Genomic DNA, 14707 nt, shown 5'->3' on the forward strand with positions numbered 1-14707 from the left:
ACAGTCAACATTTATAAATTAAAGATACAGCTTTAGTATTAAAGTTTATTTTATTCTGGAACCAGTAACAATACTTTTTTCAATACTTTGTACACATTGGGGAATATAAAATATAAATGCTTTGTTTTAATTAGACAAAAGACCTTCTCAATTCCTTCAATATTAAATATCGGAACTTATAAATAAAACAATGTGCAAACATATAATTATTAAGGAAACGTCTAATCAAAGGATGACTAAACACTACTTAGAAATGTATTCAATGCCAGCTTTTGGTTTTGTATTAATCTCAGCTATACTAAAAACTCTTACGGACCGTCCACACAGCAGCGTTAAAAAATCTTGAAACGCTTCTGCCCATTCACTTTGAATGGGGTGACGTCACTTTGCCTCACTTTTCGCCGAACTGCATTGTGGGCAGGCGAGCGGAGATTTTCAGGATTTTCAGGATTCAAAGTTGAGCAATGTTCAACTTTTGAAGCTGAGGTGGAAGCGTCAGCCAATCAAATCCCGTGTATGCAAATCTGACAGTTCAAGCGCTAGCCAATCAAACCGCGTGTATGCTGGGAGAGACATACCGCCGGTCATTTCCTCATATTCCAAAAATTGGAGGAGAAATTAGCGGTAGGGAATCACCCGGTGCTTTATGACCAGTCCCTATTTACCTACCGGGATATAAACCGGAGGAGCCTGGCATGGAGGGAGGTGGCAGAGACAGTGGTATGTTTTCGCCTGTTTGGGGAGTTTATATCCAGTTTACTTCAAACTTTTTTGCTTCGTATGTCGGGGGCGGGACATTCATGTGATTGGTTGTTGGTGCCTTGCTCGCAAAAAATCCCCAAGCTTCAGATACGCCCACCTCCAAGATTTTTTTAACGCTGCTGTGTGGACGGGCCGTTAGTCAGTCTTGAAACGGTCTTTGTGACCAAAGCATGTGTGCGGGTTTTTTTATTTTTTTAAAAACATAACCTCTTGGTCAGGACCCAAAAAGTATTGGAGTTTAGCGTTATGTTGGTTTAGTAGGTTTGCTTTTCCAGGTATTACCATGTCAACATCAGTGCAAAATCTGTCAGTACAGTACATTGGGTCATTCAGTTAGGTCAATGCAAAAAAAAAAGGGAAAAGAAAGAAGAGAGAGGGATTGCAAATCAAAACAAAATATCCATAATGATCAAAAACAGAATGGCACTATTGTTTTATTGTGTTGAAGTCTCAAAAGTTTGTAAAATTAGACTAGATGGACCATTGATCAGTGTTGACTTTGATTTCTCCAGTATCAAAAGGTAAATGTTTATTTCAACTTATGAATTTTGTTTTTATCAAGAAAATTATTCAAACTGAATGTTTTGAAAATGTATGTGCAGCACATTGCATCTGGAAATGTACTGTTTACAGTACATAGTGGTCTAGTAAGTAAATATCATATTTAAATATACGTATATACATATGTATTACTTTCATTGTGAACCTGAAATAACTGTATAAGAACTAAATTCCACACATTTCAAATTCCAGGATGATCTTAATATTTTTCCCCATGGATTGCAAATGACCATGTGGAGTAACTGTGACCTTTGTGTTGCTGACCTTATGAACACAGAGCCAGGTGAATGTACCTCTGCTGTATTAGCAGGACGTCAAGGCTAAATGTAATGTACCGAACATAGTGTCAGTCCAGCTCTGAGAGTTCATTGACCTGGGAAAACTAAAGCCAGAGAAGAGGCAAACTGTGTTGCTATACTGGCACAATTACCTTCAAAATGATGCAATGGTTGTGCTATTATTTATTTAACTTGAAAACGATATTACAGGCAATTTTCTTTATACATTTTGAGTCAATGATAATTTAGAAAAAAGGCCTGGACATCTTTAAGTGTCATTACATCATGCTTTATCAGACCTGCACTGTTTTGCTTGCTTGAACTCCGAATACAGCAGTTGCTCCATTTATAGAATCAAGGACATTTTATTTTTACTGTCTTGGTGAAGATAAGAGTCTGTCCTCCGTGTCCGTCTCTGCCTGCTCCTAACCTCTATAAACGAGAGCCTTATCTCAAGCATTTACGACTGTAGGCCTACTTCATCAAGCCTGAGGGTTGTTCTGAGTGCATTACAGGTCACTGAAAACTAAAAGGATCACATTCTTGAAGATAACGCAGTTGGTTTTGTCATGCATTCAAAGCTGAGGTCCATTACGTTACAGACATGTCACGTACTACATGAATAATCACTGTATCGTAATGAGATCACTTCAGGAGAGTAATCGAGGCTATAACATTCTGGAGTATTCTCTGAAGGGATGAGTAAGGTACTGATGAAGTAAAACAAACATTCGGTGACTGGTGCTGCCAGTAGTGTCTGGCTTGTAATGTCTTTATTGCAGTTAGTCACTTTATGAACTGACCTTGAACCCTCTGCGCTGTGTTTCACATCCTTCTCTGAAACTTCCATAATGATGCCTCCAGGCTGCTGGGCTTGTGACCGTCCCCACAAAAGTATAGAGCATAATATGTTATATATTGGGTCACCTGTCACTCTACAATGGGGTGTTCCCTAAGTTGGTCCATGGTACTAAATGTCAAATTGAAAGAAGCTTGTCATTAAAAATTAGAGTCTGTTTATTTGTGAAAACAATAAAGTAATTAGCTTATCAGTCTCAAGCCTCCGTGCCAGGCACAAGGGAGATAACGTAATAGAGTAAACTCATTTAAATGACAGGTGGAACATTTTACCGCCGGTTACAAATGTCATAAACTGGAATCCCCGAAAAAATTGCCAACTTTAATTGAGTCAGGATAAAAACAACATCTATCTGATATTATAGGATCCTGCCAAATGATAAAGCCCTTAAAATAAGCAATTTTGTCCACCACTGACTGACTGAAATATCTCAGCGTTGTCCTGAAACTCATCTCAGTATTGATCGTTCTGACTTTGGGGATCCCCTGACACTTCCTGTGTTTTTTATGAAATGTCTTAAACACTATTATAGATAGATTGCCATTACATTTTGGACATACACCCATGTCCCCCTCAGACTGAATTGCAAAAATCGTAATCTTTTTTTAGATTCTAGAGTCGTTATCATGTCCAATCTTCAATTTGACTTTCCCTTCAGCCTCAATTGTGCTTTGTACTGATGATAACTAGTAAATGTTAGCATGCAAACATGCTTAACTTAAAAAAGTGAATATGGTAAACATTACACTTGCTTAGCATCCGTAGATTACGATTACAATTGTAAACATGTTTGAATGATGGAGTTAGTATTTAAAGGGGACCTATCATGCAAAATGCACTTTTGTACATCTTTTATACATGAATATGTGTCCCCGGTGTTCCAGGGAACTCACCAAGTGTCAGAAAACACAACCCTCTCTATTTTCCTCCATACCCAAATCTCTAAAAAAGGGGCTGCAACGGATCTGATGAAAACTGATCCAGATTTGAACACTGTCCTGACGTCAGGACGGTGGCGCTACGGCTATTGGGCCAACTCCACCAATCAGGAGGAGACAGCCACGGCCATTGCCGTTCGAAAGCGCTGGAGACGCTGTAGTACATATGCCAGGCCTGTAGGTGGTGCTGTAGTCTGCCACAAAAGCAGTGAAGAAGACTTGGTTACCATGGTTACCCTTCTGTTTATTCTCCGCTGTGGCTTTCTTTCTCCCTCCCCGAGGCAAGCGTTTGCTCCCGCTGCAATGCAATCCCTCCCCGTCGAGGCAAGCACTGTAATTCTCTCCGGTTAGTCCACCAGCAGATGACAAACACCCACCTCTCCGCCTCTTCCAAGGAACGAGGGGACCGTGCGGCAGAGTTTCAGTTTCAGTTTCTTTTGCCGGTCAAGATGTCCGTTAAAGTTTAAATCTTCCGGACAAAATTAGAAAAGTGCCGGTCAAAGGTCTTCTTTGTTATTTATTGAGCTTTAAAACAAATGAATAACGACTCTATATAATAAAACACGGAGATCTCTTTTTCTCCCCCTCTTCTGACAGCCCAGCAGCTGATCAGAGCACGTCTCCCCTCTCCTGCAGGGGGGCGTGGTCAGCAAAATCAGACCCGTAGACAGCAAACAGCACACAGAGCGAAATGAGGCATGGCTAAAATGCATGATCTGTTTGGTATTTTGAAAACAGAAACGTATAAATATACCTTATATAGGTATGGCCCTACAATATATCATTTAAATATAGCATGATAGGTTTCCTTTAATTTAAAGCATCACTGTGTACAGCCTCAATTAGCAGTTAGCATGCAGAACTTGTTTAACTTCATTATCCGACCTTTTCTGAGTAAATAACCTTTTAGATATCATAAATGGAGAATTAGCTGAATAGATGTCAGATTTTCTTGGTCTCTGGGTTTTAGCAAAAATACAATTAGCATTTCTAAAATCCTGGCTTTGGATCTCTAGAGCTGTTTGGTATAAGTCATGTTGGTTCATTTTAATTGGGTTAGTTTATATCAAAGGTAAAAGGGCAGTTTTAGAATGCCAATAAAGCTTTTTGAAAATTACAAGATACATTTATTTGAAAAAAAGAACTCGCTATACCTCATGAGGACATAACTTGTAGGTCAATGCCCCCGCTCTGCTTGGCCTCCTTCCAGCTCCCAGGTGTGAGCTGGCAGGGTGCAGGGACACGGCGTGGCGCTGATTACCCCTGCAGTCCTTGGTAGCTTGGTACTGCCTGGGTTAATGACACCGGCTACAAGATAAGGCCCTACCCTGCTGTTGATATCCAGGCATTACTCTAGCAACTCCTTTTCATTGAGAAAAGCTTATCGGTTTCCCAGGGTTATGCCATCAGTCATCTGGCAGAGCACATGGTTGTTTTTCAGAGTCTATTGACAAGTCAAGGTCCGCCTAGTAGGCTGGGTCGGTCCTATAAATACGAGGGACACTGGAAGATGCAGCAGCAGTACTCACAAGCTCTTGGAGAGCCCATCATTTGAGAGGTCTCTTACAATTTAACTACACAGATCTCAATCAATCAATGACAAAATGGATAACAGGTGTCATTGTGCATCCAGCAGCGACAGGTTTTCGAACCCTATCCTGTACAACATCCTGAGCCAAATGGATAACAGCAAGCCAAACCAAAACTGCTTAAACTACAATTCAATACCTCACCGATGCAACTGTGAGCTGCGAAGGACAGTGTGCTTGAAAAGACCCTCCGAGGTCTGCAAAGAAGCGTCAGCAGTTCTGGTTAAGACTGTCCATTTCATGAAGAACTTACCTGCTTTTAACCAGATGCCACCAAATGACCAGTTCATACTTCTCAAAAGCTGCTGGGCACCGCTCTTCATCCTGGGTCTGGCCCAGGAGCAAGTGAACTTTGAGGTGACGGACACACCTGCTGACAGCATGCTGAAAAGGATTCTCCTTAACCGACAGGAGAGCCCCGATATGGAGAGGAAACAGCCCACTGTGTCTGGGGTCAGCAAACTTAGGTCCTGTCTTAAAAAGTTTTGGAGTTTGGATTTGAGTCCAAAGGAGTATGCATACCTCAAAGGGACCACAATATTCAATCCAGGTATGAATTCATCTGTATTTATTAAATTAAATACAAATACTTAGTTCCCAGGAGTAAGAAAACTGCTTTATACATGTCTGTGACAGTGTCTAATTTTCGGTCTTTACTTTCAACAGATGTTCCATATTTAAAGGCAGCTGTGTTTGTGGAAGGCTTGCAGCAGGAGGCTCAGCACGCCCTCAGTGCGATGGTCCAGCTCCTTCACCCAGGGGACCAGGAGCGCTTTGCTCGGATCCTCCTCACAGCCTCCATGCTGCAGAGCATCACACCCAGCCTCATCACTGAACTCTTCTTCCGGCCCGTGATAGGCCAGGCTGATCTGCTGGAGCTGTTGGTGGACATGCTCTTCTGCAGATAGACCAGGACAGGTGGACTGAAGAAAGTTGAATCCAATGGTCTTAACAGTGTTGATGCAGGACTTCTCGCTGACCAACCCAAACAATGTTTCCTCATAAAATGACGGAATTTTTGACAGCGGACTACTAAAAAAAAGCAATTACAACACTACTGTCAATTGGTGAATATGAATTGCTTGTATTGCATTGAAGCTCAGGTCACTTTAGCCTAGTCGGAAAATCTGTTATCCACTGAAGTTGAAAGGCAGAATTTTTACAAAAAGAGAGACTGTACCCACTGTTCATATTCTGCATCTTATGTGGAAGATATTTTCTACTTGCCTTAATGTTGTAAATAAGTCTGCATATACAGAACATTTCTAATAAATATATTTTTGTAAATTAACATTACAGTGATGTTTTGTATAAGTCCTCACAGCAAGCCACACTATTTTTATGTACAAGACTTACAGATCAATACCGACATGTTGTGGAAGTGTGCTCAAGTCCCTTTATTTTAAGTTCTTGTCAAGACCTGAAAGCAAATGTGTCATAGTGAATTTCCTAGAAATTAAACAAAAAAGACGTTACCCCTAAAAATACTAATATGGGTGATTATGGGTTTCAAAAAACCATTTCACTAATTTGTGATGAATCTTAAATAAAGCATACCTACTTAGAAATGAACATATTGTAATACAGTACGTCTGGTTATCATTGGTGGAAAAAGTACTCGAGTACTTGAGTAAAAGTAGAAGTACCAGAGGGTAGGAATACTCTGTTACAGGTAAAAGTCCTTCATTCAAAATGTTACTCAAGTAAAAGTAGAAAAGTATTAGCATCAAATATAATTAAAGTACCAAAAGTAAAAGTACTCATTATGCAGTTCGGTCCATTTCAGAATAATATATATGATATGTTTTATAATTATTGATCATTAAAGTGTTATAAAAGCTGGTAAAGGTGCAGCTAGTTTTAATTATTTTATATACTGCAGGGTAGCTTGTGAATTTACTCCAGGTGTAACTAAAGTCTTATTTAAAGTGGACCTATCATGCTATATTTGAATAATATATTGTAGGGCCATACCTATATAAGGTATATTTATACGTTTTCTTTTTCAAAATACCAAACAGATCATGCATTTTAGCCATGCCTCATTTCGCTCTATTTTGCTCTCCTCCACCCTGTCTTTGCATGAGCTGACCACGCCCCCCTGCAAAGGAGGGGGCCGAGTTACGAGCGTCGTGTTACCATGCTGTTACCATGCCACGGCAACCTCTCATTCCCCTGATAGGTCAGCTCCTCCATCCTGACATCAGAGAAATGTTCAAATCTGGATCAGTCTGTATCAGATCCGTTGCAGCCCCGTTTTTAGAGATTTGGGTATGGAGGAAAAGAGAGAGGGTTGTGTTTTCTGACACTTGGTGAGTTCCCTGGAACTTGGTGATCCTATCATGCAAAATGCACTTTTGTACGTCTTTTATACATGAATATGTGTCCCCGGTGTTCCAGGGAACTCACCAAGTGTCAGAAAACACAACCCTCTCTATTTTCCTCCATACCCAAATCTCTAAAAAAGGGGCTGCAACGGATCTGATACAGACTGATCCAGATTTGAACACTTCAATGACGTCACAGAAGTGGCGCTACGGCTATTGGGCCAACTCTCCACCTATCAGGGGAATGTGGGGTTGGGCCACGGCCGGCCATTGCCGCTCGAAAGCGCTGGAGACGCTGTAGTACATATGCCAGGCCTGTAAGTGGCGCTGTAGTCTGCCACAAAAGCAGCGAAGAAGACTTCCCGCCCATAGTTACCATGGTTACCCTTCTGTTTATTCTCCGCTGTGGCTTTTTTTCTCCCTCCTCGGGGAGGGAGAAAGCGTTTGCTCCCGCTGCTTTAATTCAATGCAATCCCTCCCCGTCGAGGCAAGCACTGTAATTCTCTCCGGTTAGTCCACCAGCAGATGACAAACACCCACCTCTCCGCCTCTTCCAAGGAACGAGGGGACCGTGCGGCAGAGTTTCAGTTTCAGTTTCTTTCGCCGGTCAAGATGTCCGTTAAAGTTTAAATCTTCCGGACAAAATTAGAAAAGTGCCGGTCAAAGGTCTTCTTTGTTATTTATTGAGCTTTAAAACAAATGAATAACGACTCTATAGGCCTATAACAATATAATAAAACACGGAGGACAGAGATCTTTTTTTCTCCCCCTCTTGACTTGATCAGAGCATGGCTACCCTCTCCTGCAGGGGGGCGTGGTCAGCTGCAGCTCATAGAATCAGCCCAGTAGACAGCAAACAGCACAGAGCGAAATGAGGCATGGCTAAAATGCATGATCTGTTTGGTATTTTGAAAACAGAAACGTATAAATATACCTTATAGGTATGGCCCTACAATATATCATTTAAATATAGAATGATAGGTCCACTTTAAGTGTTGATTATATTTCACATCATTAATCCAAATCTGTAAAGTAAGTTAAGGTCTTAAATAATTGTAGTGGAATACCAGTACAAAGTAGCAAAACATTGAAATACTCAAGTAAAGTACAAGTATCTCAAAATTGTACTTAAGAACATTGCTTGAGTAAATATACTTAGTTACTTTACACCACTGTTGGTTATTTTCTTAATCTAAATTTTAGGCATCTTTAAAATAGTAAGGTGACACTGAGAACGTAGCTCATACTTTGTTGGTATTGCTTAAACTCAAATTAAGAAACCACATCTGATTCATGCATGATGTGTTCTCCTTCTCGTTTTACCAGATTGTCCTGAAACCAAACTGTGAGTTCAACATATCAGTGGTGAGTATCTTTCTCTCGAGGGGAGACTTTAAAAACACGTGATTACAACTTTTCACAGAGCTCAATTGACTTATATATAATATATATGTACATATTATATATATTCAGGAAAGTAAGCCCCCTTTGTATGTTAGGTACTTTGTCTCCCTCTCATGGTAAAAAGTGGACTTCTCATGTTACTATAAAGGCTATGATCACAAAGACACAGTAAACAAGTGAACCTGCCATTGTTGTTTACAAAAAATAAAAGCTCCACACAAAACAAGAATCAGATTTTAAAAGTAAGTAAAGGAAAATCTGAATGCTGAATAAAGTATCCTTAAATAAAATCTGAGTTTGTTAATCTGCAGGTTAGATTTGATTGGAACAAGCCCTCTTGATTAGTCTTAACCTGTGGTATGCTAGTTGTGAAACAGTGAGCTTTTACTTGACACCTCATACAGGTAAAACAGGAATGTGCTGGCGGGGGCAGAGAGCTAGAGGAAATTGGGTTACACAGGGCTATTGCAACACAACACAAACTATAAAAACTCAGCATTTGGCTCAGGAGAATTCAGAGGAACTGCTCGTTTGTAGTTCAATGCACTTCGTTAAGTATTTGTAATAATCTAAAGGAAAACTCTTTTCACCAATATCGTGATAAACCAGAATTTAGAATTGTTCTCTTGATGCTACTGCAGCTATCTTCTGTGCAGTTGCAATATGTTCCATAGTCCTACAATTCAGAAGTCTTCCTATGTTGTATTGCTTTGTGGCTAATGATATTAGCTTTTACACATTTTAATTGACAGTTGCATCAACAGACATTATGGTTCATGAAGTTTCATTATTTTTAACCAAAGGATTAGGACCAGTTCTAGATGTGTGCAGTGCTTCTTCCCTTTGCAACAAATTACAAAGACAATCCTCTAGATTTTATTTCCTTTTTGTCAGAACCAGCCAAACGAGTTATTTATTTTGCTGAGGGCGGAAAAGGCTGCCTGCTGCAACACTGTGACCTCGGGGAGACGAGCTTGACAACAATAATTCCAAGACATAAAGAGGAGAAGTAGGCTAAAGCATTAGAAAATCCTGGGAATAAAGTACTTGATATATGAGAGAAAATGGTGCAAAATGGCACAATTATGTGGTGAAAGAACATTAAAAAAAGCTCTGCAAACGTCAAGCAGTATGTCCCATTTTCCATAAGCCAAAATATGAAATAGATGAGTTAAACACAATTATTGTATACATAAAGGCATTTCATTATTGAATGCACTCGAAATGGAATAAACAAGCATGGAGATTTTTATTTTGTTAAAAACAGTGAATAAAAAAAAACTGCGGCGAAATGCCACAAATGGTTAAAAAACCCAGAGAGTAACATTGATAAAAAAAATATGTACATCAAAGTATGGCTTAACAATGCAGTTTTCAGGACAAAACATGCTTTCAAGGAGACTTAAATGGCAGGAGTGGATAAGCCCCAAACATATATACGGTTCACGCACAATGGCTTGCATACACAATCACAGACAAGAATGAGGACGGTTACATTCTACCATCGGTCTCTATCCTCTGGCCTGAAGGAGTGTTGTCATGTTTCATTTTCTCAAAACAACTTTAAACACTGCATACATTAACAAAAAAAACCCTGCATTGTCTTTTGCTTTGTACAAAAATAATTGTTTCCTCAGTGGGTCACTTGCTGGAGAGATAAAAGGTGCATGAAATTAAATGACACTCCAATAGCAAACATTAACCACTAAAAGCAGAAGTACCACCGCCCAGGGTAAAAGGTGCTTCACTTAGTAACAGCAGCAAAACAATATAGCAAAAGGATAACATTGTCCATTTAGTCGGCTACATTGCTTGTTAGGAAAGGTACTTTTTTTGTCTGTGTGCCCCTTCAGAGAATAAGAGGAGCGCCTGAAGAGTCTATTTCGGTGTCACGATGGTAGGCCGAGTAGGCGGTAGCGGTGCTGGAGGAGTACGCTGTGAAAGAAAGACTTTAGTTTAGTTCAATGAAAATCAAAGAATAGCAGTCGTAGAAATATAAACAACACTGTAGATATCATGCACAACTGCGACACACAAGAGTTTAACCCGGGACGACAACACATTCCCAGGCCATGATGTGAAAGTTTAGGAAACACAATTCAAAGACGTGTAATGGGACACCCCTGGTTTTTAACCGCCTCTCCACTGAACAACAAAAAAGAGGAAAGGCTGCTGCACAGTAATCCATCCGTACCTAAAGTTGTGGGCCAAAATGACGTAGTAAACCATGGGACATTATGAGGCGTATATTTAATGTGACTCGATCTGCTGCTGCTGTGGCAGGTGGTGTAGCATGACCGCTGAGCTGCAGGGGAGAATGAGGCAGGTTGATAGGTAGGTGTAAGGTGGCGGATGAAGTGGGGGGGGGGGGCAGCTAATGAGCGAGGGATTGTAATATGCAGAGAAAAGGACAGGAATGTGGGAGTTTCACTGCTTAAAGAATGGCATGTTACAGGAAAGTAGAGAGAAGGTGAGAGAATGCCTGCAGCTGCAGCTGCAGCCGGTACAATGGAATCCAAAGACCTGCGCTCCACACACTGCTTCACCGAGGGAGTAATTATAGCTCAACGACAGGGACAAATGGGACTGTATCTCCGTCAGCACAATGCTTTCAATTAATAGGAACATTTGCAATATCTCTAACTGCTCACCGCATGCTTGTACACTTTTGTCCCAACTATGAATTCTTCAGACGTGTATTTAAATGTTACCCAAAGTGAGACGTACATGTATGGTGATAATTCAATATGATAATTTATCGCTTTTCAATGGCAATATATAGCAAAGATATCAAATATTGATAAATTGTGATGCATACATTGATAATAAGAACATACCACCTCACATTTCTCAGAAAGTAAGATCAAACTCAGTCAGTTAGTCAAACCACTGACTTAATCTGAAAACATTGTATTTATGTGCATGCTTGTAAATCAGTAGATAGCTGAATATATAATTTCTTTTTTTACAATTTCAATTTCAATATTATTGTCATTTTGTCATTTTGATCATATAAAAAAAACCACTCTGTACTTCTCATATGCCAAGTATTTCATTTACACAGAATTAAACATAACTACGCTTTGCCCTTTATTTATATAATTTATTAACACGAAACAGGCTATATTAGGATATAAATTAATATATTTATTGACATATAAAATGGCCTATATCGGGATAGAAGCTTTTGGCCATATTGCCAGGCCTAACTGCACCCCAGTTATAAAATATGTACTCACTTCTCCCGCTGTAATGTCTCATTTTCCTCGCCAGCTCATCCGATGGCGTCTGCTCTGACACTTTGACCTCTGGAAAAAAAGCTGGGGAGGAAAGACAAAATGAGCGCAAGCAGACATTAATGAACACTCATCTAAGAATAAATCCGGTCAACTTGGCTATTGTGCAACACGTTTTCCAAGACAAGCGTAACCTGTATCAACTTGCCTCAGATGAACCAATTACTGCTAGGTCACTGCCTGTTGTATTAGGGCTTTAAAAAAAACTATAAGCCAAACAAAAGCAGTGCTCCAACAGACACTATGAGTCATTTAGGGAAGACGGATCAGATTATTGGCATATTTAGTCTGTCAGACAGAAGAAATTGTCATGTTGTATATTATAAATATTAACAGAAGTAATTCATCATTTTAAACGCTTTAAAGGTATTCTTACAGTCACTGCTAACTAAAGTGTTGGTCATGGTCTCGTTTCCACTGTCGGGGAGGGTCCCGTTGGGACGCTGCCCTGTCGACTGATGGCTCTTGTTCCTCTTGCCCTTTCGGGTGCTGATGCGGATGACCCCGTGCACCAGCTTGCACTCGGCCTCCTGCTCCTCCAGGTTGTAGTCCTGAGCGATGCTGTAGATGAGCTCGCTGATCTCGTTGGTCTTGCGGGAGAAAGAGGAGTCAGAGGTGCACTTGGCCAGCTGGTCAATCTGGTGCAGGGCGTAGAGCTCCAGCAGCTTCTTGGTGATCAGAGAGTCAATGTCTGTGCCTGTGTCGCTCAGGTCATCCAGGTCATAGTCGTCACGGGACAACAGGCTGGTGTTGCTGACAGGCCGCTGTGTCTCCCCCCTGCCGGGCGTACGGGTTCGTTTGGGGGCAGCAACTGGATACCTGACCATCTGACCTGCGAAGCGCACATCCTGGTAGCGGAAGCTGTCACTCGTGGGCAATTTAGAGGCTTTGGTAGACTTGCTGGGCTCCAAAGGGATCCCGCAGGTGGGGTTGGTCACCGCCATGCCATTAGGAGGGTGAGGCTCACTGCCTGCTTTTGGGGGGTGGTCTGTGGAGCTCTCATTTACAGGCAGGCAGGGCTCTCTGCTGCCATAAAACCCGCAGGTCAGTATACAGCAGATAAGAGCCTTACAGCCACTCCAGCCCATGGAGGCACACGAGCCACAGGCATGTCTACTGGCAGGGGTGCTGTCCGCCGAACCAGGGATAAATCCTATCGTCTCTGAGCCCCGAGCGGTGCCATTTCGTGGGTGGCTTTTGCTCCGACCATACTTGTTGTCTGAATGCCGGGAGTGGTCAGCGTGGTGCTCATGTTTATGCTCCACATGAGGGTCCTTGCAGGAGTCCTGGCTGGTCGTGCTGTCCCTGTATATAGTCCGGGTCTGTCGGTACTTCGAGCTGGAGCTGTGGTGTTTGTGCTGGCGGGACGCCTGGGGAGCCCCTGAGCTGTGGCCAGGCATGGCTCAGAATACCTGGGACCTGGTGTGGGAGAGGCATGTTTAGAAATAATAACCAGGTGTTAGCCTACCCTTGTTGTTGCCACACAGGCTTGCAGAATTAAACGCACCATGACACATACAAAGTAGCCTGCGTTATGTGGTAAACACAGTACAGAAGGCTCCCAGGAAATTCTGACAATGTAAATAAAACTGACTGCATTGATTGCTAGCGTGATAATAATTTGGGTCATTTCGTTGCACTCTAAAAAGCTTGTTGTGTTCAGACCAAAACTCACTCAACATTTAAGCGTTTTTAAGGTATTTACAAAACGTTCACTTACCGCATAAGAAGAAACACTTGTGGTTGTCGTTTACCCGAAATAACTTGTTCAGCGAGGAAACCGCGGAAGTCTCAGGGAGAAAACTTCTGCTAACGCTTCACAACGAGAAAGAAAGACGGGTTTCCACCGCCCACAGATTTTCAGGTAACTTTACCTCCACGAAACAACAAGCTTTGCAAACTTAACGTCGGATGCCTCGACCGAAAAACACAACTCGGCTCATTCGCCGCGTGTCCTCTTTTTTGTAAAACTCAGTCTTGTGTAAGTCTTGTGTTGCCGTGAGTCTCCCAATGTTTGGCTATTACCTGCGGCTATAGCTAATCCCAGATCCTTCACCCACCCACAGGTGAGTCGTGGCGTCACGCGAGGCGGATATAAAGCACAGAAGAAGGAAAGAGGAAAAAACTACTTTAGTCACTATTTGTTTTTGTTATGGAATGTTTTGACTTTCTTTACTTTACTCTTTTTATGTTTTATCCCTTCATTAGGTTTTATAAACATCTGCTTATTTCTAAGTTTAAATATTTCTGTTTATTTGTGTTATTGTATTGTTAACTAACTTGATATAAAAAAACGAATACAATGTAAAAAGCAGAAGGAAACAAGAGGGAAAGACACTAAGGACAGCAAAGAGAATAGCTAAAAGCAAATTGCTGCAAATCTGATCAAAATTGAGAAATCTTTGATCAGATTGTAATCTGTAACAATGTGAAGCAACATAGCAACTAATGGTGAAACTCTACGCTTTACATTACATGTCACTTGTTAGACGCTTTTATCCAAAACCACTTACATACTCAATACTGTGGGCAATCCCCACAGGAGCAATTTGGGGTGAAGTGTCTTGCCCAGGGGGCTTTACATTGTGTGACATGTAGAAAGAGGTTGGAAGTAACTAAGTATTTACTCAAGTACTGTACTTAAGTACAATGTTGAGGTACTTGTACTTTACTTGAATATTTACTTCTACTCC

General features: G+C 41.2%; 2 protein-coding genes across 2 annotated transcripts; one reads left to right on the forward strand and one right to left on the reverse strand.

Annotated features, from left to right (window-relative positions):
- The first annotated feature begins 4936 nt into the window (after window positions 1-4936).
- nr0b2a (nuclear receptor subfamily 0, group B, member 2a) lies at window positions 4937-6240 on the forward strand. The gene is made up of 2 exons (XM_034127927.1): window positions 4937-5537; window positions 5654-6240. The coding sequence occupies exons 1-2, from the start codon at window positions 5003-5005 to the stop codon at window positions 5893-5895; spliced, it is 777 nt and encodes a 258-aa protein (XP_033983818.1). The 5' UTR covers window positions 4937-5002; the 3' UTR covers window positions 5896-6240.
- Window positions 6241-9800: 3560 nt separating this feature from the next.
- Window positions 9801-14091, reverse strand: kdf1a (keratinocyte differentiation factor 1a). The gene is made up of 4 exons (XM_034127648.1): window positions 13735-14091; window positions 12391-13433; window positions 11958-12038; window positions 9801-10653 (listed from the first exon to the last, which is right to left on the reverse strand). The coding sequence occupies exons 2-4, from the start codon at window positions 13412-13414 to the stop codon at window positions 10568-10570; spliced, it is 1191 nt and encodes a 396-aa protein (XP_033983539.1). The 5' UTR covers window positions 13415-13433; window positions 13735-14091; the 3' UTR covers window positions 9801-10567.
- Window positions 14092-14707: the final 616 nt, after the last annotated feature.

This window comes from Trematomus bernacchii, unplaced genomic scaffold (assembly GCF_902827165.1).
Source record: "Trematomus bernacchii unplaced genomic scaffold, fTreBer1.1, whole genome shotgun sequence".
Taxonomy (NCBI): domain Eukaryota; kingdom Metazoa; phylum Chordata; class Actinopteri; order Perciformes; family Nototheniidae; genus Trematomus; species Trematomus bernacchii.